Here is a 23,432-nt window from a genome sequence, read left to right on the forward strand (position 1 = left end):
ACACTTCCTTCCCTGCTTCTCCTTTTCAAGCTCCCAGATGTAGAAGTGCGCACTGGAAATGCTCGGCTGCTCACTTTACTTCTACCTGCCTAACGTTCTTCAGGTGATAGTGCTCGCTAGAATACTGCTCCAAGGTAGCTGATCACATGAAACAACTAGGCAAAGTATTAGATGTCTTCTCGGCAAAGACAGCTTAACCTTTTAGAATAATAAGAATCACCAGCATTCTTTTTTTTTTTTTTTCTTAAAATATGGATATGCATGCTGTGGCAGGGAAGAGGAAGGAAAGACTCCCCTTTCTCACCGTTGTGACTACCTTTCCCACTTCTGATAGGCTGCTTCACTTGGCCAAAAGCTCCTGTTGCTTTTTTTTTTTTTTTTTTTTTTTTTAAGATCTAGGATTTCACCCACCAAGATGATATGGACCTAAGTACAGTGTTCAATCATGACTGGTAGATAAATGACCATTCACTGATCAGTTTTGTTAAAAACATTGTTTTCTTATAAAGTTAACAAACCAAGGCTGTTGATCCCTGAATTAGAAGCTGATTTGCTTGATTATTTTCCAAAGTGTGAGGTGGGAAAGAGGAGAAAAGCCTTAATGCTTTCTGCACGTGGATCCTCTAATTTGGCAACACCATGGGAACATCTTCTAGTCGAGCGATGTGGCATTTTGTGAATCTAAGTACCAGCCCCTGGTCCTGATATGGGCTGGTTACGACCCAAAGGGGAGGAGGGTCTGCCCCCTCCCCCTCAGTATTTCAATCTGGCCCAGTAGTAGACACTGAGCCCTGGGCACATTCCCCAGGGGCAACTGTTTCTTCCTGCGAAGGTGACCCTTCTTCAGCTTGCCGAGATGTGACAGTTGTTTCAGGAGAAATGCTATGAGGCCCTTCCAGGGGTATACAGCCAGGGTGGTTTTTTCGAAAGTGCTGATTCAAGATGGCTTGGAAGGGGAAACTTTTGCCACAAACATGACAGTGAAAGGGCTTGTTGCCTGTGTGCTTGCGGATGTGATATTCCAGCTGATCTTTCCGGGTATACTTTTTGCCACACATTCGGCAGACAAATGGTGTAATTCCCATATGCAGGCGCATGTGGCGGTCCAGACTTCCCTTTTGGTTGAAAGATTTGGCACAGTAGATGCAGGTGAGACGGGGGTTATACCGGAACCACCGCTCAGATACTTCCTGTTCTCGGAGATACTCCACATAGCCGCTTACTCCCATCATTGCTGACTCCTCTACCTGTGTCAGAAGAAGAAAGTAAGTGAATATTACATAACATTAGGCACATATGCTAACAGCAACCCAATCTACCAACACCTGTCACGAGGATGTTACTTTTGTGTGTCTGTCTGTGGGGTGTAAGGACTAGAAGGGAGGGCCTTGTGCAAACCAGGCCAATGCTCTATCCCTTAGCTACATTCCTACCCATGTACACTTGTAATGGAGAGCCAAGAGGGAAGTTCAGTACTACCAAAAAGCAAATATATTAACATAAAAATGCAGGAAGAATCCTGAGAGTATCATTCCATCGCTGTAAAAAAGAGCAACACAGGGGCTAGAGATGGCTCAGTGGCTGGGAGCACTGACTGCTCTTCCAGAGGACCAGACTTCAATTCCCAGCACCCACATGGCAGCTCACAACTGTCTGTAACTCCAAGATCTGACACCCTCACACAGACATACATGCAGGCAAAACACCAATGCAAATAAGATGAAAATAAATAAATTTTAAGAAAAAAAATAAAAAAAAAAAGAGCAACACAAAGTTCTGGCTGATGAACTGGATGTTTATTAAGCCTCTGCTACACTTGAGAGATAGAAACATCAGGATTAGGAGTTCAAGAAATCTTTGGCTACATAGGGAGTTGAGGACCAGCATGGACTAACGAGACATGTCTCAAAAAACTAAAACCAAAAGTCAAACTGAAAACTTCTTATTTAGTACTATTTTACAGCAACAGGAAAATATGAGCCCACAATGCCATCCCTTGATTCTATCCTTACAACTATATTCTAGACAATCAACTACAGAGTATATACAACTTTCTGTGATAGAAAGGTTCTATAATTTGAACTACTCATTGTAGTAACCACATGGCTATTAGCATTTGTCATATGCCTAATATGCAACTGAGGAAATATTTCAATTTCAATTGCTTTTAACTAATTAAAACAAAAATTCAAATGTGGCTTGTATCTACTATAGATGAAAGTTTGGAGTATATAAAGGTAAATATAATAAAATTTCCTTTATGACACTTTATTACCATCTTAACCAGCAGTTAGCTAGCTTTATAACAAATATATACAATTTGTAGGCAATAATGTAATATATCAGCACATCATTATCATGCTAAAAACTAAAAAAAAATTTCTTTACATTTTTTTATTATTTTGTGTATGGGTGTTCTGCCTGCATGTATGTTTACGCATCATGTGTGCCTGTTGCTCTTGGAGACCAGAAGTGGGTGCCAGGTCCCCTAGAACTGAAGTTACAAAGAGTTTTGAGTCCCTTGTGGATAGTAGGTATTGAACCTGAGTCCTCTGGAAGAGCAGCCAGTGCTCTTAACCACTGAGTTATCTCTCCAGCTCCCTAAAAACTAAAAAGTTGGCTGAAGACATGGATGGGGTCTTCCCACCCGAAAGCTGGAAGGATAAGAAATATATTCTTTTAAACAAGTAACTTACCAAGTTTTAGACTGGGGTCTAGAAAAATGGCTTAGTTGTTAAAAGTGTGCATAGCTCTTGCAGAGGACCAGAGTTTGGTTCCTAGCACCCATGTCTGGTTGCTTACAATTGCCTGCAGCTCCAGATCCAGGGGGATCTGATGCTTTTGGTTTCTGCAGGCATTTGCACATAGCCTGCGCTCCACCTGCCATAGAAACATGCAATATTTGAAAAAGTAATAAAGCTGGGTATGGTGGTGCATGTCTTTAATCCCAAAACTTGAGGGGCAGAGGCCGGTAGAGCTCTTGAGTTCTAGGCCAGCTAGGTCTACACAGTGAGTTTGAGGCCAGCCAGGACTACATAGTCAAACTCTGCCTAAAAACAAACAAACAGCCGGGCGGTGGTGACGCACGCCTTTAATCCCAGCACTCGGGAGGCAGAGGCAGGCGGATTTCTGTGAGTTCAAGGCCAGCCTGGTCTCCAAAGCGAGTACCAGGAAAGGCGCAAAGCTACACAGAGAAACCCTGTCTCGAAAAACCAAAAAACAAACAAACAAACAAACAAACAAACAAACAAATAAATAAAAATAAATTTAAAAGTATGTTTTAGAATGATAAACACTTTTGGCTCAAAGTTCTATGCTAAATATCACCATTCAGAAATTAATAATTTTTCAGGGAGGGGCTACTGACCACTAAAGTCATTACAGTCATTTTTTTTAAAAAATAAAATTATGTAGCAAACAATTACAATTTTTAACAGAAGTCAAGGTACTAATGCAAAGAAAATAAAATATTGGACTAACTAGAGAAAGATTCACCTAGTTAACAATTCCATATGTTTTACTTTCTAAAAAACAATCTTTTGTCTCTTTCTCATGTGCTAGCCTGACAGGGCTTCTCAGTATTTCCAAAGGAGGCAGCTCCTCAGCAGATTTGGAAACCAGTATGTAAACTCAAGGGCTGAACTGTATACTGAGGTTTATGGTGTTTTTAGACAGGGTCTCACTATGATGCCCAGGCTGGTCTTAAATTTTTGGCAATCTTCCTGCCTCAACTTCCCCAGTGAGGAGTACAGACTATGATCCACAGCATCTAGCTTTCGATTTGTTTCACACAGAATTTTAATTCATTTCCCTAGGTCATCAAAACAGAACTCACAGAAAGAATAAGGAAGTATCATCAGTAAATCCTAAGTGACCAAGGACAAAACACAGAGTAATTTCCCAGAGGCTCAATTTTTCCATTCATAAAAAGGTCATTGCATGGTGTGGTGGTTTAGACTGTTATTCCTGTTAGTCCTTGAATGTAGCTAAGGGAGATATCTGATTCCAGCGCTAAAAGGAGAAGAAATGGATGGGCTGGTGGGGAGGAAGTCTTTCCTGAGGTTGTTCTCCAAATACCTCTAATGTATATGCACAAATACTGATCAGTCCACACTGTTAGCAATTCTTAGGGAAAAATCAATTGGGAAAGCTATGAAAGCACACATGATTTTCATAACAGAAGACAGCTGATACATAACAATCCAAATAACACCAAATGCTCCCTGGGATCTGGCTTCCTCTGAAGGAATTCCTTGACCCCTTCAGGTAGTGGCTTTGCATAACCAGCTGAGTTCTTATGATAATTTTCTGCAGCCCGTAGCAGTATGGTTTTCCAAATTTATAGTATTCTCATGAGACTAAAAATTGCTAATAGTACCTTGAGATATATATATACATATATATTTTTTTTTTTGGTTTTTCGAGACAGGGTTTCTCTGTGTAGTTTTGCGCCTTTCCTGGAACTCGCTTTGGAGAACGGGCTGGCCTCGAACTCACAGAGATCCACCTGCCTCTGCCTCCCGAGTGCTGGGATTAAAGGCGTGAGCTACCACCGCCCGGTTACCTTGAGATATATTTTTAAGAATCTTGAATGGATATGATGGCTTGCACTTGTAATCTTTCATTCCAGCACTGAGGTAGACACAGGAGGATTACCAGAAGTTCAAGGTCAGTCAGGGCTACATGTGAGACTTTGTCTCAAAAAACAAAATCTTATTTTAGCAACAGAGTCTCAAATGTATTGCCCAGGCTAGCCTCAAATATCCCGAGCTCAGGATATCTTCCTGTTTAGTCTCCTGTGTGCCTGGTATTATATCATCAAACTCAGGTATTTTGTAAAAATTTGAATGCATAAGATCATGTAAGAGTTAAGAGTGCCCTGGGTTCAAATCTGAGTTCCATTAATTATTCTTAGTTTTCTCAATCATTTCCTTCAGAGGTTGTGTGAAAGAACTAACACACTTGAGCACTTTAGTTCAATAACTGTGATATTTAAACATTACAAACTCATGTATTTGTATGTATATATTAAGTATTATAAACTCGTATGTATGTACATGTACATATATTTTGCATCCAGTTTCCTTTCTGTCCTCAGGTAGCAAGTCAACTTCAAATTTATTTTATTTATAATCATGAGGATATAATTTCCTAAAAAGAACTTCCTAACTTTGAATAAAATCACAACACACCAGTATGATGAATAAAATCATCACACACAGAAAATGATGCATTTTAATAACCACTGAACTAGGATTACAAAAACCATGCACTATGATTAATCTCATTTAAAACGATCACAGTAAAGTCGCAATTGAAGAGCAAATAACAAAGGAAGCATTATAACTTCGGTAGTTTTTTGCTTTGAACTTTGACAGAGGAGGAGGGCTGACAAGTTGGCTCAGTGGGTGAAAACACTAGATGAAAAGTCAGACAACTAGGGCCTTTAATCCCAGCACTCAGGAGTTCAAGGTCAGCCTGTTCTACATAGTGAGTTCCAGGACAGCCAGGTCTATGTGGAGAGACTGTCTCAAAACAACAGCACCCTCCCCAAAAAAGTCCGACAACATGAATTCAATCCTCAGGATCCACTTGGTGGATAGAGAGAACTGATTTCTGCAAGTTGTCCTCTGACCCTCCAGCAGCTATGGCTGCTGCTGCTGCTGCTATGTGCACACAAATGTGTGCACCCACACACACAAATGTAATTTTTAAAAATAATAAAGAAATGAAGGAAGGCCATAAGAATGGTGCCTTGTGGTTTTCTCTGTCTCACTCAGCAATTTCCTATAATATATACATATAGGGATATTCTGCATTGCCAAATATCCATGAATTCAATCAGTACTTGTTTCAAAAATCATTTTAAGAATTAATTATTCCACCAGGCATGGTGGAACATGTCTTTTATCCCAGCATTTGGGAGGCAGAAGTAGGGAGATCTGTGAGTTCAAGACCAGTCTAGTCTACAGAGTGAGTTCTAGGACAGCCAGAGCTATACAGAGAAACCCAGTCTCGGAAAACCAAACAACAAATCCATATAAATGAATGATTTCTTTTACTTTTTATTTCTCAGTTTGATACATAGTATTACTCTACAGCTTAGGCTGACTTAGAACTTCTATATAGACCAGACCGGCTTCAAACTTGAAGTGATCCTCCTGACTTAGCTTCCCCAGTGCTGGGATAATAGGGGTGAATTACCACCCCTGAAAATTTCTGTACTTTTTTGTTGGTTTTTCAAGACAAGGTTTCTCTGCATAGACCAGGCTGGCCTCAAACTCAGAGATCTAAGTGTGCTACTACTGCCTGGCTAAGTATCCCATGTACTTGACATGGACTTCAAAGTTTCCCATCATTTTAATCTTTAATTGCTAACAGATACTCAAAAACTGAAAAGGAACCAAAAATCACTAATGTTATTTAAAGCTCTTCAAAGCTGGGAATTTTAGCTTTCTCCTTTAACCGATTTCACAAGCAACTAAATAACCCCGGTTAGTAGCTATAACCTTTATAGTTTGTGATATTTGCAATGACAAAATCAACATTAGTATTCATAGAAGTAAAAGTGACAAGACAATGTCAAAGATATAACTAAGGTTAGAAAGTCTCTGCTCTCAAGGAGACTTCAATTTGACAAGAACCACAAAATCAAACAAACAGGAAAGGAATAATTTATATGAATTAGTAGAGAATCAGGAAAAGGTAAGAGGCTGGGGATTTTCTTCATTGTAGAGTGCTTGCCTTCCAAAAAAAAAAAAAGAAAAATAATGCATGTGAAATGCTATAATAGTGGTTTAAGAAAAAAAAGATCGCCGGGCGGTGGTGGCGCACGCCTTTAATCCCAGCACTCGGGAGGCAGAGCCAGGCGGATCTCTGTGAGTTCGAGGCCAGCCTGGGCTACCAAGTGAGTTCCAGGAAAGGCGCAAAGCTACACAGAGAAACCCTGTCTCGAAAAACCAAAAAAAAAAAAAAAAAAAAGAAAAAAAAAAGATCAAAGAACACTGGACTAATTAGGGTAAGGAGAACGTGGGAGTGGGGCTTTCAGTGGACTCAGAAGGAGGAGGAATCTCAGAATCTAGACACAGAGAAAGAATCTGACAGGGTTATAGCAGCACTGAGAAGTCTACATGTCAAAACAGTCAGTCAATTCTGATGAGTAACAGCTGAGCTGGAAAGACTGTAACTTACATAGAAAATTAGTCCAAACATTTTTAACTTTCTAGTGGTAGAAAAAAAGTAAATGTTTTTTAGAAGTAACTTTGGCAATCTGTTCCAGATTCACCCTTTATAGTCAGGAAGTCTAGTCTATTAACCAGTTAAAAATCTTTTATTGCATATATTTATTCGTATGTGTACTATGTGTATACAAGTCAGAAGACAACTTGTGGAGTCTGTTTTCTCCTTCCATCATGTGGGTGCTGGGAATGGAACTCTGGTTGTCAGGACTGGCAGCAAGGGCTTTTACCAGCTGACCCATCTTGCTGGCCCCAGTTTTTGTTTTGGTTTGTTTTTTTTAAGGGGTGTAGATCAAATCCAGGGCCTAATACATGTTAGGCAAAACTTTTGTTTTCTTCTTTTTTTGAAGTGCTGGGCATTGAGCCTAGGTTTCATGTCTTCAAGGCAGGCACTTCTACCACTGAACTACAGCTCCGGTATTTTCTTTTTATTTTTTTCCCCGAGACAGGGTTTCTCTGTGTAGCCCTGGCTGTCTTGGAATTCATTCTGTAGACCAGACTGTCCTGAAACTCACAGGGATCTGACTGCCTCTGCCTCCTGAGCTCTGGGATTAAAGACGTGAGCCACCACTGCCTGGTTGCTCCAGTATTTTCTTGTATTGACTGACTGATTTTGAGACAGCATTCTCTGTGAGCCCTGGCTGTCCTGGAACTCACAGAGATCCACCTGCCTCTGCCTCCCAAGTGCTGGGATTAAAGACGTGAGCCACCACTGCCCAATTGCTCCAGTATTTTCAATGCATCAGTTTTCTTTTTCTTTTCTCTTTTTTGCTCATAATAATGTAAGTTGGCCAGAAAGATATCTCATCATGTAAAGGTACCTGCCTGACAACCTAAGCTGATTCCCAGTGGTCTACATGATGAAAGAAAAGAGCCAACTCCTACAAGCTGTCCTCTGATAGCCACATTCTTTATGAAATGCAAATGTGCACACCCACCACACACACACACAAAAGCAAATAAATGCATTAAAACCATAAATCTTTGCCCTGCTTTGGTCTTCTGTGGGCCCAGGAAAATAACTAGTAAATGAACTTACCATAATACATTTTCTTATATATTGTGTAGATATATCTTATCCTTTGAATCATTTCTAGACAGTACTTTTTTTTTTTTTTTTTTAAGTATTACATTTATTAGGAAGAGATGGCTTGGTGGTTAACAGTATTTGCTGTTCTTCCAGGGGACCAGAGTTCAGTTCTCAATACCTACATCAGACAGACTTCTGACACCACCCCACCCGCCCCCCCAATAAAAATTTTTGAAAAAATCATAAAATTACATTTATTTATAGTGAGAAGGGGAAGAGGGTGAGAGGAGTGGGGGGGCGGGGAGGAGGAGGAGGAGGGAGGGAGAGAGAGAGAGTATGGAGATCAGAGGACAGTGCACATCAATCAGTTGTGTCCCTTCATTCACCGTACGGCCCCAGGTTGTCAGGCTTGGCAGTAGGTGCCCTTACCTGAAGAGCCTCCACACCAGCCTTAGATAATATTATTTATAGTCTATTGCTTTATAGACTGTATCTTCTGCTTTAGCCAGGTAAACACCCTTATATAATTCCAATATGACCTCTATCCTAATTACAATGAAAAACTACACATAGGCCAGGCATGCTGCTGTATTCTTGTAATTCCAGCCTTTAAAGTCTGACAGAGTGGTGCATAATAGTAGCCCCAGTGACTTGGAGAGACTAAGGCAGGCAGATTTTAACCCAAAGAGTTTAAGAGCAGCCTGGGCAACAAAGTCTCCTATCTTAAAATAGGGAAGGATGGAGCTAGAGGTATGGCTCAGTAGTTAAAAGCATTTGTTGCTCTTCTAGAGGACCTGAGTTCTGTTCCTAGCGCCCACAACATCTTGAACTCCTGGAGTTGTCTTAGGGTTACTATTGCTGTGACGAAAAACTATGGCCAAGGCAATGTATACAATAAAGCATTTAACTGGGGGCTTGCTTACAATTTCAGAGGAGTAGTCCATGATTATCCTTGTTGGGATTGTAGCAGACATGGTGCTGGAGTAGTAGCTGAGCGTTCACATCTGATCCAACCCCCAGGAAGGAGGCAAAGAGCCAGATGGCTTGGTGTGGGCTTTTGAAACCTCAAAGCCCACCCTCAGCAATGCACCTCCTCCAACAAGGCCACACCTCCTAATTCTTCCACAGCTGGGAACCAGGCATTCAATTATATTAGCCTATGGGGGCCATTCTCATTCAAACCACTGCAGGCACCAAGGCCCTCTTCTGGCCTCCATAGGCATTTGTACTCATGTGTACAAAACTACACATAGACACAGCTAGTTAAAAATAAATCTTTGGCCGGGCGGTGGTGGCGCACGCCTTTAATCCCAGCACTCGGGAGGCAGAGCCAGGCGGATCTCTGTGAGTTCAAGCCCAGCCTGGTCTACCAAGTGAGTTCCAGGAAAGGCGCAAAACTACAGAGAAACCCTGTCTCGAAAAACCAAAAAAAAAAAAAAAAAAAAAAAAAATAAATCTTTTTTTTTTTTTTTAAAGATTTATTTATTGTGTATACAATGTTCTGCCTGCATGTATCCCTGCAGGCCAGAAGAGGGCACCAGATCTCACTACAGATGGTTGTGAGCCACCATGTGGTTGCTGGGAATTGAACTCAGGACCTCTAGAAGAGCAGTCAGTGCTCTTAACCTCTGAGCCATCTCTCCAGCCCCAAATCTTTTTTTTTTAAAGGAAGAGGAAGAAAAGGGAAGGAAGATGAAAACTGCATTTAAAATCTGCTTAGAAGAAAAAATAAATCCACAGCTGGGAGACGGCCCAGTCAGTAAAGTACTTACATGCCATGCAAACATTAGCACTGAGTTCATCCTCAGAAGCCATGTAAAAAAGCTGGGTGTGGCTCCATGAGTTTTTAATTCCAGCACTGGGAATGCAGAGACAAACGGGTCCCTGGCCAGCCAGTCTAGCAGAGTCTTTGAGACTGAGGCCAGTTAGAGACCCTTTCTCAATAAAAATCACAGTAAAAGGCACAACATCTGAGGTTTGCTTCTAACCTCCATATATCCGTGTGCACCACCCTCTGCATGACACGAATATACAAATCAGTTTAACTGTACTTGCATTATGTGGACATTAAGTCTAGTAAATGCCTGTAAGCGCTTATATTCTTTTTGTGTGTTTGTATGATTAGTCTATAAAGCTGTTAAGATCTGCCCTAATCACTGCATCTATTGTATAATTAGTTAACTTTGTATGTTATTATACAAGATTTGAGAGATGGAGAGAAAAAGCATTCTAATTACTTTTCCTCTTAGCTCTTAACATTTTCTCTACCACTCAGTTAAAACTAAAAAAATAGTGCAGTGTATTGGCACACATCTGTAATCCCAGCCCTAGGGAGACAAAGTCAGGAGGATCATGTTTGAGGTTAGCCTAGGCTATGGAGATCCTGCCTCAAAACACTATCAACAGAAAAAAATTCAAAAAAATTTAGTGTGTAACAATATCTTACTGCTATTAGTATACCAATATACACAACAAATATCCAGTGGTTTAGATAATAAGAAATTGTAATAGAGCTTAAAAAAATAAGCTATTCAAATTTTTTTTTTTAAAAGACAGGGTCTTACCATGTAGCCCTTGCTGGCCTGGAATTTGCTGAGTAGACCAGGTTGGCTTCTAAATGACAGATCTATCCACCTGCCTCTGCTCCCCAGTGCTGCCATTAAAGTCATGCATTACTATTCTTGGCAAGTTAGGCAATCTTAACCTACTTATATTTCCTCTTTACGGGCTGAAGTGTTTCATTTATTGTGTTCTATGTGGTTTACAGCTTTGAAAAATCAATTCTCAATAATTAAGATCTGTAAAAAATAAACAAAAATGTCAACCAGCCACTTCACTAGCTAAGGAGAGATGGGAAGAATACAGAAGCCATCGATGTCAGAAGTCTTTGTTTTTAAAGATGGGGTTTTACTCTACATCCATGACTGGCCTGGAACGCATTAAATAGCTCAGGCTGGCCCCAAATTTGCAGCAATTCTGCCTCTATTTCCCAAGTGCTGTGATTAGAGATGTGCACCACCAAACCTAGGCATTAGAACTTTGTAGCATGATGGAAGATTCAGGATGCAAATAAATAAAAAGATAAATTCATACAAGAGAATAAACACACAGAAATGCACAAGCAATTTGCTTATATGCACACAAATAAATATTATATAGACTAACAACTATATACACATATATATTACCTACCTACCCCAAATCAAGTTGTTTTTAATCCAAGTTCTAAATGACCCAAAGGTATAATGTTAAGGACTTTATCTTACTTTTAGATTTATAGGTATCTCTATAATCAGGAAAAAGTTCCACATTTAAAAAAAAGAAGACTTTTGTGTGTGTGTGTAGGAGTGCCTTGCCTACATATATAAACATATATGAAACATGTGTGTGCCTGGTGTCTGCAGAGGTCAGAAGAGGGCACTAGATCCCCTGGAACTGGAGTTACAGACGGTTGTGTACTGGGAACCAAAGTTGGGTTTTCAGCAAGAGCAGTGAGTACTTTTAACTGCTGGGCCATTATTCTACCCCCCCAGTTATTTTTTTCCTTTCTGCATCTCAAATTCTAATTCTAGCATGCTCACAAGCAAGATCAAGAAAAAACTAATATATATCAAATCCAGTATTTAACAGGCCACTGTTGTTCGTCCTAATCTTTCTCATTCATTCTATTCTGGTTATTCAGTGACAAGTTCTTCAAGCAACACAGCAATCCTAAATCCAGAATTACATACCTGGGAGCTAAGTTGTTTAGGCTCATCCATTCTCCCAGGAGACTCACTTCGGGCTCTGTATCTTTCTGTCACGGAAACAACACTGCCGGAGGGACTAAATCTGTTGGAAAAGGAGCATACAGGGGACCAATAGACAAGCAGTGCCAAAGAACTTGAATGCTGTTTCTCCTCTATATCAGAGCTGAGGAATGGGACTAAATCAAACAAATATTTTCAAAGTGACAAAGCAAACAGACCATAAGAGAAGGTGAAGCTCAAGCTACATACACGCTTTCTACTCGAGTAAGTACTGAAAAGGGGGTAAAAACATACATGAGGGCTGGAGAGATGGCCCAGCCGTTAAAGGCTAGGCTCACAACCAAAAACATACATGAAACCCAGTCTGTAGTTTTGTTTTGCTTTTATGAGTCTTGCTATGAAGCCTTGAGTGGCCTGGTACTCACTACACAGGCTAGGCTCTAGGCTGTCCCTGAACTCATAGCAATCTTTCTGGTTCAACTTCCCAAGTGCTAGGATTCTAGGCATGCTCCATGCTGCCTGGCAATTTTGGTTCTCTCATGTTAACTATTGGGGTTTTGGCTGTTCCATCTCTTATGGCAATCTACTCAGAGTTCGTAGAGACTAAAGTGTTTTTTTTGGAGGGGGGGCATTTAAGAAGGTAGTACTTCTGCTATAGTTCTAATCCAGGAGGACAACAGTTACCAACACTGGGGATGAATATGTATTCTGTGCTCAAGAATATTTACACCGCTAAGGTCACATGATGAGAAATACTCAAATCAAGACCACCTACGTGGCTAAAAACCTACTAAGTGTCTACATGATCAGCTATAAACCAAAGAAATGAGTTAGTTGGTTTTAATTGCTCCCCGATCAATTTCACACTTATTTGTTTGTTCAGGAGAGGCATGTGTGTGCCAGCATGTGTGTCAGACAACAACTTATCAGAGTCACTCTTTCTTTCTACCACGTGGGTCCCAGGGCCTGAACTCAGATGGTCAGGCTTGGCTCTAAGCGCCTTTACCCATTTCAATCTATTTCAAGCAGGAAAGAGAAGCCAGTCTGTAATCTAGGGCCTGGGAGCCTAAGGTAGGAAGAATGCATGAGTTTGTGGCTAGCCTAGGCTACTTAGTAAGCTATAGACCATTTTGAACTATGGAGTGAGACCCTGTCTCAAAAAAAAATCCAAACATGAGCCAGGCAGTGGTGGTACACTCCTTCAATTCCAGTATTCGGGAGGCAGAGGCAGGCAGGTATCTGTGAATTCCAGGACAGCCTGGTCTACAGAGTGAGTTCCAGCACAGTCAGGGATACACAGAGAAACCGTGTCTTAAAAACAAAACAAAACACAACCACCACCACCACCACCACCACCACCACCACCACCACCACCACCACCACCAAAATCCAAACTTAGTGGCTCATGGCAGTAATCCCAGCACTCAGGAGGCTGAGGCAGGAGGACTGCCCTGCGTTCTAGAACAGCCTGGGCTACAGAAACCTTTTTTCAATAAACAAATAAATGAAAATAAAAAAAGAACATAAGATGTTACCAATCTAAACTAGTAACATTTTTCTTTCAGTTGACTAGATGAAAGATAGTGCTATTTCCATCAAAAGGAAATGTTCTAACAGATTTGGCATATAAGGAAGAAAAGTGAAGACCATAGGCCATGGCCGTACTGGTGAGGACACTCTCAGGCCTCGGAGAATAGCAGCTTCAAGGGAAACATCACTAGGTGAGGAGACACTTGAAAAACATTCAAAAAGCTTTTCTCTAGAATTACTGTACTATATTTACTCTAATTTGAAAAAAGAACAATTACTGATGGTGCCAGACTGTCTCTTAACTTGGTAGGTAAGGGCAGAGAGAAATAATACACAGTGCTATAAGGAAAGTAAAACTTCCCAAGGTTACCTACCTGTGTGATGCTACAGTGAGAAAGGGCAATGTTACCAGACACCTTCTGACAATCAGCTCTTTGCCTAGAATCCAGAGAGGCCCTGGCAATAACTAATCCTAGAGTGGCTGCAGATGCTATCTGATTCATGGAAGTGGCTGATTTTACCATAGTTCTCATAACATCGTGAATACTTCAGAACCTGGAGCTTCCTGCTTAAAAAAAATAATGCAAGTCTTTTGACATATTTCCAGTCTCCCAAAGTAAGTCAAATAGGAACATCAGGTAAGAAAAATGCTCTCTGTAACACAGAAGGCTCATTTAATGATGTTTACACAACAGCTTTAAATGGGAAAACAAAACTTACCTATCCACTTCACTGCTGGTTGGTCGAGCTACCTTGGCTCCCGAAGACGCTAAAGTGTAACTGTCTTGTCCTATAGAACCATGGCCTGTGGTGTCAATCACCATGGCTGTGACTTCCTCCGCACTACTCCCATCTTCTCCAGAAGGCTGGTTCTCTGGCCCAAGCCACTCCTCCAGATTTTCAGTTTTGATGTGGACTGCTCCAAGAACCCTAACTTCATCAGCACTCCGCGCCCCCTGGTCTGCTATTCCTGTTTCCACATACCACTGTCCTGCTCTGTTGATTCGAAGAATGGGCTCCCGGCTCTCTACATCCGAACTCTGCTCGATTATCTGAGGACTGGTAGACTCCTCAGGGGGGCTGAGCTCTCTGATATCCAGCACAGCACTGACCTGTCCTCTCCAGTTCCCCTTTGGAGCACTATGTCGTGGGCTAAGTGAGCGGTTTAGATTTGGTGTAACCCTGGGAGACTCTGGAGGTCTCTCTGGGAGCTTTGTCCTCGTCTGACTTAATTCTGCTTCCACTTCAGCCACATTAATTTTGAAATGAATGCCCTCTAGGATCTGTGTACATTTGTCTATAATATGTTGCATCTGCAGAAAACTAGCGGCTGTTAGGTAGCTGATAATATCTGCTAGTTGCAGGCATATCCGCCCTGTGTAACAGAAAGAAAGGAGCTGTTCAAAAACAGTAGGGTTCTTGATGACAGAAATGGACACAGTACTCATTTCATTCAAGGACATGTGATCCCGGAAATAAGGAGAGCTGGCAGCCAGTACTACTTTGTGAGCCCGAAAAGCTTGTCCTTGCACATTGACCACAATATCACAGAGACGGCCTTGCATTCGTAGCTGGTTGAGATGGCTCAGAACAGAGTTGCTGAAGTCAGGGATCTCCAATTGTATGTTCCCACTTTTCTCCATGGTCATGCCTGAAAATACAGGCAGACATTCAACCCTGCTGAAAGAGCAAACCATATTCTTAGCACCAGTTTGACTCCCTTTGGGTTTTTTACTTCAAACATCCCTAAAAATGTAAAGTCTCCTGGTCAGGAGTGCCAGGTACACATATGTAATTTTAACACTTGGCCACCAAGGCAGGAGAATCATGAGTCTGGGCTACATAAGTGAGAACTTGTCTCAGAAAAAAAATGAAAATCTCCACGTATGAACAGGCACCTTCCTTATGATGCTTGGATGCAGAAACAGACTTGCCAGCAGGTGTTTTGTTTTGTTAGGAACAAGCTCTCACTCTAATGCAGCCCTCAAAATTGTGATGACCCTCCTGATGCCACCTCCTGAGTACTAGGATCAGTGTGAACTGCTAAGCCTGGCACGATGTTTTAGATTTCACAGTAAAATGCAATGAAAACAACAACAACAACAAAGTGACTGCTAGACTGCTTCATATTCAAGCTACAACCATACTTTATTAATAAGCTATGTAACATCGAGGTAGGAGTTCATCAAGGAGGGGTACCAAATACAAGGATTTCAGACTGAATACAAATCCATTATCTTTTTCTAGAGGAAGTACATTTTAGAGTAAAGTTAATTATATACAGGTTGATTATAATTTACATGTGGCACAGGTTATTTATGACTATAAAGTGACTAATTTTCTACATGAATCATCAGTATTATCACTTTTTTTTCAAGACAGGGTTTCTCTGTGTGGCTGTCCTGGAACTTGCTCTGTAGAGCAGGCTAGCCTGGAACTCAGAGAGCTACTTGCCTCTGCCTCCCAAGTGCTGGGATTAAGCCACCACACCTGGCATTTGTCTGTTTGAGACAGGGTCTATGTAGCTCTGGCTATTCCTGGAAACTCACTATGGAGATCAGGCTGGTCTCTAACTCAGAGATCTGATTGCCTCTGCTCAGATTAAAGAATGCTGCTGGTGTTAGAGGTGTGTCACCACTTCCATGCCAGGCTGGGCCAATATTCGGAAATGCTTACCAGCTGGAGCTCCCTCTTTTTGCATCCAAGACTCTGAGGTGAACTGTAGGTTAGGAAAAATTCCACAGCCCTTTCAGCATTCAATTAACAGGCAGAGAACTCGGAGTCTAGTTTTCAGAGTTAGCAAAAACTAAATCTTTCTCCACCCAACAAAACTACTAAGTCAGTCTTTCTCTACCTACAAACTCGAGGTTGGGGACTCCAAAGATGCTACTTTGATTCAGGAAGTTGATTCCCCACAGCTGACAAGAATAAAGCTTAACATTTTACACTAAAAGATTGCAACTGCATCAAACAGTCTCAATTAGTTGAGGGTAGTTGAGATGTATCACAATGACTTTGGCTCACTGTGCATCCAATTTACCTCTAAACTTATGAGACTACACAACACACCAGGAAGTGGTCCTGACAAGCTCACGCTATCACCCCGTATTTACAACACACTTGAGTAAACAGGGAAGTGCAAACACAGCTTTCAAGAAGCAACTTTAACCAATCTGACCTTTTTCCAAAGCGTTATTGTTTGTTTTGAAACTTTTAATCCTTTAAGAGCCTCTGTCGATGCCATCACGAATTCAGGTGTTTATTTTGGAGCCTACACCAGCGCCTTTTTGTTTGCTCTTCCCAGCAATTCCCCAGTGAGGAGGAAGCCCCTGGTGTAAAGTCTCTCTCTAGCGTCGGCACTGGAGGGGCGAGAGCTGTAAAAGGGAGAATCGGGAACGCTTGGGGTTGGCCAGTCGGGTACTGGAGCAGCTTCCGTGTGGGTCAGGGAGCCTGGGAAAAGGGTGACCTGGCTAAGCGGGGAGATGGCACAGAACCCGGGAAAAGAGAGCAGAACGCGCGGCCGAAGAGCAGCCAGCGCACAGGTGAGGCGCGGGAGGGGGAAGGGGGCGGCGCCCCGGGACCCGGTACAGGGCGGCGGAGGCGGCAGCGGCGGGGGGTGTGTCTGGGTGTGTCCCCGCCGCGGGGTCCTGAGGGAGGGGCTCGCGAGGGGGCGGGCCCGCAAGCTCTGCAGCCCCGAGCCAAAGAGGGGGGGGGAGGTCGCCGAGTGCTTGGAGGGGAGGTGGAGCCGGGCGGCTGAACGGCCCAGGAGCTGGCTGCAGCCGAGACGCGGCCAAGGAGCGTCCGGTATAGGCTAACGGGGCGGGGGTGCGGGGCCCGAGCCCAGTCAAGGAGCAGCACCTACCTCCGGGGGTGGAAATGGGCCGGAATGGGCCGGAACACCGTCCCGGAAGTGAAACCCCCCGCCCCCTCCTCCGGAGCGGGCGACGTGCCGGAAGGAAATCAGTCACCCTCACACCGCCCCTCCCCCAGCGCTTTCCTTACGGGAGCCCCCTCCCCTCAGCCCTTACTCCTCAGGGAGGCGGAGGCCGGGCTTGACGTGCCCGCGGCGACTCCGCCCCCCAGGCGTTGTGGGGCGGGGCCAGCGGGAGAACTTGAGGGGCGGGAAGGAGGTGGGGCTGGAGGAGGGGTCTGAGGCGCATGGGCGGGACCTAAGCGGACGCAGCGGAGGGCCGTGCGTCGTGACGTCACGGAGAGTTTATATACTGGCCTCAGCCGCCATCTCGGCCTTTCGGCGCGTTGAGCCACGTTGTGGTCGGTACGTATGGTGCTTGTGTATGTGTGTTGTAGGCTCAGGCCTTATAGAATAGCATTTTGCAGATGAATCCACCGCAAACTGGCGGATTTTCGAGGACAGTAATGAGCTTGTAAGGCCCACAAGCTGGAGATTATCGGGACTTGGCGTTGCGTGCACGCGCGACCTAAAATGGTTTTGTAATTTTTTTTTTTTTGGGAAAGTCCATAGGAGACTCGGCACCTGTGTTCTCGCTATGATGAAGGCTATGTTGGTAGGGACAACTGACCTTGTTGATGAATACCAACGACTCTGATGGCGGAGCATGCTGAGTCACCGCGAGAGGCCTTTTGTAGTGGTTGTGATTTTTTTCTATTACGCGGTTAAAGAAGACCCGCTGCTGATTTTTAGAGCTCACCATGAGGTTGATGGCATTCGCCAACAACCGCCTCAAAGTAGGCCCTTGTGAGGGGCCACTAACAAAGCCTCCAGTGGAGTCTTAGGTCTGTGGAAGAAATTTAAAGTGATACTGTTGGGATAGATGCATTCCACAGTGCCTCATTGAATACAGTTCTCATTTGTGAAAATTTTCCGTTCTTTTTTTGTTTGTGCGAGTAAAGCTGGTGTACTTAAAGACATCTAAATGAGCAAATTTTCTCTAGGAATGGTGCTGTGGACCTCTCAATGCCTCTTGGTGGCATCGCATAGACAGGTAAGAATCGATAAAGAACGGAAGATACCTTCAAACACTGTTAAAGCCTATGATGGTATGAGAGTAGTGGACAGAAGGGATTTCTGAAAAACACTGTTCTGAGGCTTTAATTCGGGTGGAGGATGGCAAAAAGGCTGTGAAAGCAGGGGTCTAATTCTTAACATTTTTTTCTAGTTCTGGGACAAAGATGGATGAAGAGTGAGGTAAGTACTGAAATGAGCCAATGAGAGGGTAGGTTGAATGAACCGTGCCACAATGATGACATTTTATTTGCTACTCTTGACAGTGGGATGACGATAATCTTAAACCACCATAATTGTAACTGAGGCATAAAGGATAATGACTTACAGGGTCTCTGCAAACTAAACAGAATTTACATTAAGCTCTTTTACTTCCAGGACCAATGGGAGAAGCTGGATTAACCATGGGTGTGCAGGGTAAGAAACATTTTTCGTATATATGTCAAATTGATCGGAGTGATACCTATCTAATCTGTTACCCAAAAGGAAAGATTGGCAGATAAGCACAAATTGAGGATCCCAACATGAGCTGATACAGAGAGTTATATGAAGTGCTTGAAGATAATAGAATGGGTGGGAGATAAGAAGCAAAGCAGCCCATTGCTGTGGTCTCACGCTGTGTGAGAAGGTTCTTTATAAGAACTAGTTACCTCAACCTGGTGGCGGCAGCCACGCAGTCCTTTATTCCCAGTACTGAGGGTGGGGGTAGCAAAACCAGGCAGATCTCTTTTGAGCTAGATCCAGGACAGGCACCAAAACCATGCAGAGAAATCCTGTCTTGAAAAACAAAGCAACTAGGTACCTCTACATGGTGCAGGGCCCTATTTGCTGGGTTCTGGGTCTCCACAACCTCACAAGGTGCTGAGTTGGCCATGTAGAATTGATACAGGTTCCCTTTTTCTGGATTATAGGGACATGCAGTTAAAGTGGGGCCACGTAGTGTTGGCGGCGGCACACTTTAATCCCAGCAATTATGAGGCAGAGGCAGGCTGATCTGAGTTCAGGCTAGTCTCGTTTACAAAGTGAGTTCAAGAACAGCTTTTATGCAGAGAATCACTCTCAAATACGGTGGTTGCATAGTTAGCAGGCTAAATCATGTCACCATTTTGTGTTCTCTGTCGATCATTGACCTAGTTTTTAACTTAACCCGTTTGAAATTGTAGGTGCTGTGACCAGAAACTACAAGATGAAATGTGAGTAGAGTTAATGGAATTGTAGATAACTGGGCAAACATGGCTCCGTGTGGTTGCATTTTTGCATAGTAAATACACTTGCTATGTGTCTCCTTTGTGTGAACTCAGCCTGCATGATGACAAGCCAATGCTGACTAACATGAAGGTCGTCTTATTAGCTCTATCTGATACGGGCTTGGTTAGCTTTTGGTGGGACAAATTCTGTCTTTTGGATGCACTAGAATTCTGATTTTTTTCCTAGGTGTTTGAATTATCTGGACAACTTTTAAAGTAAGTATTGGAAAACTGAACAAAACCCAATTTAAAGTGGCATGCCATGATTGTAGATAGACTATTGATATCTGGCATGCATTGTCTCATGGATGTTAGATTTGTGTTTACTAGGACAGGGTTTTTGTAATGATGTTATGCAAATGTCTGATCTGAATATGTTGTAGACAACAAATCTTAACACTGAAGAACCCTGTGACAGGCAACTAAGAATTAACTGAATTATGCTTAGCACATTTGTAAGAGGTGTTTTCTTTTAATTCTAGCTACTGGTTGCATGTTTTCATTTGGATGGCTTGCTTGCTTGGGTAAGAAGCCAATTACTGGGCTCTTGATTTGTGCCAATAAGTAGGGTCATTTACAGTACTGTGTAGCAGTTAATTCTTGAACTTGCATGTGCTTCCTCACCAGCACTAATTGGCCTCTTAAATTTCTTTTATTGTAGGCGTGAGTATTTTGCCTACATAACAGAAGAGGGCAATCAGATCCCATTATAGATGGTTGTGAGCCACCATATGGTTACTGGGAATTGAGGAGCACCAGAAGAGTAACCAGTGGTCCAGATTGACCTTGTAAATGAAGGTGAGGAAGCGTTTTTTGTAGATTTCACTTAGGAACACAATACTACTGTTAGTGATGTATAAAGTTAAACAGATGGGAATCTCTCTGAATATAAGATTGAAGATTGGTTATTAAGCTGAAACAGTAGTTAAAACTTATGCGTAAGTCTACTTTATAAACGTCTGTTTTTAAATGGAACTGGATTTCTGCAGGTGTGCATGGCTCCCCTTGACTGAAGGCACTGGGCAAGCTTTTAAAAAAAAGGTAAGTGTTTTTGCTGATGAAATGTGCATGTATGAGTGCTTATTTTATTAAATCCTCAATAAGCCGATACTATGATGATAACATAGTTCAGCAGACAGCCTCTGATGAACAAATCATAAGTCTTTCGCTCCTATCTGATGTATCTGGCTATAATGGTTTAAAGAATTGTCTTCTATGAATTTTGATGGAAGCTAGGTTCTTGTGATTGTAAGGCCACAGGTCAGTGCCAAAGCACAACTTCAGTCACTAGTTCATAAAATGTCATTGACTTTGTAAGAGTGTAGTTTTCTAGGTGTGGTCACTACCACAAAACGTTAGGCCCTGTAGAATTGGAGGAAAGAATTGTTTGTGGAAAGGTCATCTAAACTATTTCAGTACCCAAAGAATAGTGTAAAATGTACTGAATGGTTAAGATAAATTTCTGGGCTAATGAAATTTTCTTGTTTTTAAACAGATCCTTCATTTCTGAATTTCAAGGTAAGCCACCTTGTTTTTGTACAGATTGTATATAATGTGGCCTGTAACCAGTGATGTGATGATTCTGCCAAATGATACAAAGTGATAACACCTTTAAAACCGTTCCACTTTATTTCTGAGGTTACTATAGTAACATGCAATCTATAAGTAGTCTAAACAAGATAAATGATTAGATCTTATTGTTTTATAGGGCTCCTATGGCAGAAGTGGGCATGCAATTTCACTATTTGAATTTCACCTTACTGTTTAAAAGGTGAGAATTGAAAATGTTAACCATGAACCTATTCCAGAATATGTGATGATCTCACCACAACTTGAACTCTCTCACTGATTACTTGATGATAGTAAAAGATCTGATATTCTGTGTGTAACAATTATCATTTAAATTCAAATGTAGAAATGTGCCTAACCAGGTTACCTCTGTTGCAGGTGGCTGGATGGATGTTCAGATCATACTTCGGGTTTTCACATTATGAGAATTGTTATCAAAATAAATAGAATGTGGAATTAAATACAAAGTGTGCGTTTGTTTTCTAATGCTTAGGACCAAGTCCATTGAGCATGTTTTGTGGGGTATTATCCAGAGAAGATTGCTCAGGCATGGGTTTACACCAATAAATAGGTCTTAGCTGGCCAGCCATTACACTCTTGTTAGCATGCTTTTAAGCACAAAAAGTCCTGGCTTAAGCATAGCAAGAAGCAAAACAAGTTGGATTAGGTCTTTGGTTTCATGTTTCACAGACAGGTTGTGTCTGCTGAATCTCAACCCAAATGGCTATAAGTTGTGCTATAAGGTCTGAGCTCTGTTAAATCTGGGGTTAAAGTGACAGGTGTAGGAGCCTCTTAGAAAAGAATTGTCAGGAAGTGGCATGCATGCTCAGCATGGTTTGAGGTTTGCCAAGTTGCCCTGGAAGATAAAATATATAGGCTGATTAATCTTGGCAGTCTTGGCTAAACCAGTGTCCCCACCATTAGGTTTCAGTAGCCCTAGTGTTTCCCATCAGTTTTCCTGCATCAGCCAAAGTGCTGAGATACAGGTCATCACACCTTGAAAGAACCCATCTACTTGTAATTTATTGATGTGGTTGCTGCTCACAATTTTTTTTCAGGACAGTTTCTGTAGTTTTGGTTCCTGTCCTGTATCTTTCTCTGTAGGCCAGGCTGGCCTCTGCCTCCTGAGTGCTGTGATTAATTTTAGGGGCCTATAGCAATATTTGAATATGCACCTTAAATTTTCAAGAACAAGCATCTTAACAGTTTTAAAATCACATCAAAGATTGGTTTTTCGAGACAGGGTTTCTCTGTAGCTTTGCGCCTTTCCTGGATCTCGCTCTGTAGACCAGGCTGGCCTCTAAAATAACAAAGATCAGCCTGCCACTCGAGTGCTGAGATTAAAGGCATGCGCCACCACCACCAGGCTAGAATCAAAGTCACATCGAAGAGACAAGCACTGGATGGTTAGTGACTGGAGAATATTGTAATTGAAAGTATTACTTTATGGTCCTTACTAGCTATTCCAGGCAATGAAAATTGAACATGATATGGCATTGTTAGGGATTCTGTACACTGCAGTACAACATTTTTAATTCTCTGAATACATTTTTAGCTACAACTTTATAGTCATAACGGCAAGTTTGAGGCCAGCGTGGGCATGGAAGGAAACATGGGTTGCTAAAGGGTTCTTTGTAAACCCCAAATTCCTTGATCCTGAAGGTCCTAACATGAAGGTGCTGTTAAACTGGACAGTATCCACCTATACTACAGGATCTAGTACAATGCAGTGATTGAGTGCTCGGGTGAGGACTTCCCTATTTGTCACGTGGTATGATTTCACTTGCCTAGGCTAGTTTCAAGTTTGTGTGCTGAGGGTTCCTAAATACTTGTAAGCCAAATGCTTGGGTCACAGCATTTGGATTGCATGCCCAACTCCCAAGAATTTAAATTTTTAAAGGGGTGCTTTGTGGCATATACATTAAGGTAATTATTTGCCTGATGAATGGTAAAGTTAGTTGGGCCTTAGGATATAGTCAAGCAGAGCAACAATATCTTACAGCTTGGATCAGTCCCTGGCACCATTAAAAGCTCTGAAATTAAAGCAGTCTAGAGGTGGAGGTAACAGTACAACTTTGGGCTGCA

The 23,432-nt window shown here is 42.2% G+C and overlaps 1 protein-coding gene, 1 long non-coding RNA gene and 9 other non-coding genes across 17 annotated transcripts; 10 read left to right on the plus strand and 1 right to left on the minus strand.

The window, feature by feature from the left end:
• Positions 1-367: 367 nt before the first annotated feature.
• On the minus strand, positions 368-17,527 carry Zbtb37 (zinc finger and BTB domain containing 37). 6 transcript variants are annotated; one of them, XM_052737363.1, is made up of 5 exons: positions 17,410-17,527; positions 16,726-16,921; positions 14,268-15,198; positions 12,000-12,099; positions 368-1,247 (listed from the first exon to the last, which is right to left on the minus strand). In XM_052737363.1, exons 3-5 carry the CDS (start codon positions 15,194-15,196, stop codon positions 762-764), a joined length of 1,515 nt encoding a protein of 504 aa, XP_052593323.1. In that variant the 5' UTR covers positions 15,197-15,198; positions 16,726-16,921; positions 17,410-17,527; the 3' UTR covers positions 368-761. The 6 variants fall into 6 exon arrangements, with proteins under 6 accessions (XP_052593323.1, XP_052593318.1, XP_052593320.1 ...); XM_052737358.1 differs by having other exon boundaries at positions 14,268-15,224; XM_052737360.1 differs by having other exon boundaries at positions 14,268-15,227.
• Positions 17,528-17,774: 247 nt separating this feature from the next.
• Positions 17,775-21,808, plus strand: LOC128109868 (uncharacterized). Of its 2 annotated transcripts, XR_008217940.1 has the most exons (12): positions 17,775-17,823; positions 18,462-18,511; positions 18,686-18,714; positions 18,910-18,948; positions 19,695-19,724; positions 19,966-19,994; positions 20,261-20,302; positions 20,440-20,576; positions 20,768-20,819; positions 21,274-21,296; positions 21,487-21,549; positions 21,726-21,808. It is a non-coding gene; the product is annotated as an uncharacterized LOC128109868 (long non-coding RNA). The 2 variants fall into 2 exon arrangements; XR_008217941.1 differs by lacking the exon at positions 20,261-20,302.
• Positions 18,045-18,124, plus strand: LOC128110254 (small nucleolar RNA SNORD74). Its single transcript, XR_008218197.1, has one exon. It is a non-coding gene; the product is annotated as a small nucleolar RNA SNORD74 (small nucleolar RNA).
• On the plus strand, positions 18,556-18,617 carry LOC128110206 (small nucleolar RNA SNORD75). Its single transcript, XR_008218161.1, has one exon. It is a non-coding gene; the product is annotated as a small nucleolar RNA SNORD75 (small nucleolar RNA).
• LOC128110248 (small nucleolar RNA SNORD24) lies at positions 18,760-18,841 on the plus strand. The gene has a single exon (XR_008218192.1). It is a non-coding gene; the product is annotated as a small nucleolar RNA SNORD24 (small nucleolar RNA).
• Positions 19,833-19,895, plus strand: LOC128110255 (small nucleolar RNA SNORD44). The gene has a single exon (XR_008218198.1). It is a non-coding gene; the product is annotated as a small nucleolar RNA SNORD44 (small nucleolar RNA).
• On the plus strand, positions 20,119-20,185 carry LOC128110205 (small nucleolar RNA SNORD78). Its single transcript, XR_008218160.1, has one exon. It is a non-coding gene; the product is annotated as a small nucleolar RNA SNORD78 (small nucleolar RNA).
• Positions 20,620-20,702, plus strand: LOC128110250 (small nucleolar RNA SNORD79). Its single transcript, XR_008218194.1, has one exon. It is a non-coding gene; the product is annotated as a small nucleolar RNA SNORD79 (small nucleolar RNA).
• On the plus strand, positions 20,883-20,965 carry LOC128110256 (small nucleolar RNA snR60/Z15/Z230/Z193/J17). Its single transcript, XR_008218199.1, has one exon. It is a non-coding gene; the product is annotated as a small nucleolar RNA snR60/Z15/Z230/Z193/J17 (small nucleolar RNA).
• On the plus strand, positions 21,342-21,419 carry LOC128110253 (small nucleolar RNA SNORD47). Its single transcript, XR_008218196.1, has one exon. It is a non-coding gene; the product is annotated as a small nucleolar RNA SNORD47 (small nucleolar RNA).
• Positions 21,584-21,660, plus strand: LOC128110249 (small nucleolar RNA SNORD81). The gene has a single exon (XR_008218193.1). It is a non-coding gene; the product is annotated as a small nucleolar RNA SNORD81 (small nucleolar RNA).
• Positions 21,809-23,432: the final 1,624 nt, after the last annotated feature.

This window comes from Peromyscus californicus, unplaced genomic scaffold, assembly GCF_007827085.1.
Source record: "Peromyscus californicus insignis strain IS unplaced genomic scaffold, ASM782708v3 Scaffold_14__1_contigs__length_90479793_seg_2, whole genome shotgun sequence".
Classification (NCBI taxonomy): Eukaryota; Metazoa; Chordata; class Mammalia; order Rodentia; family Cricetidae; genus Peromyscus; species Peromyscus californicus.

What these genes read in the sequence shown, in the direction of transcription:
- Zbtb37 (XM_052737363.1), bottom strand. Translation starts at nt 15,196, where the DNA reads ATGACCATGGAGAAAAGTGGGAACATACAATTGGAGATCCCTGACTTC. An exon ending in ACCAGCAGTGAAGTGGATAG is followed by an intron (nt 12,100 to 14,267) that starts GTAAGTTTTGTT and finishes CTTTTCCAACAG; the next exon opens with ATTTAGTCCCTCCGGCAGTG. An exon ending in CTAAACAACTTAGCTCCCAG is followed by an intron (nt 1,248 to 11,999) that starts GTATGTAATTCT and finishes CTTCTGACACAG; the next exon opens with GTAGAGGAGTCAGCAATGAT.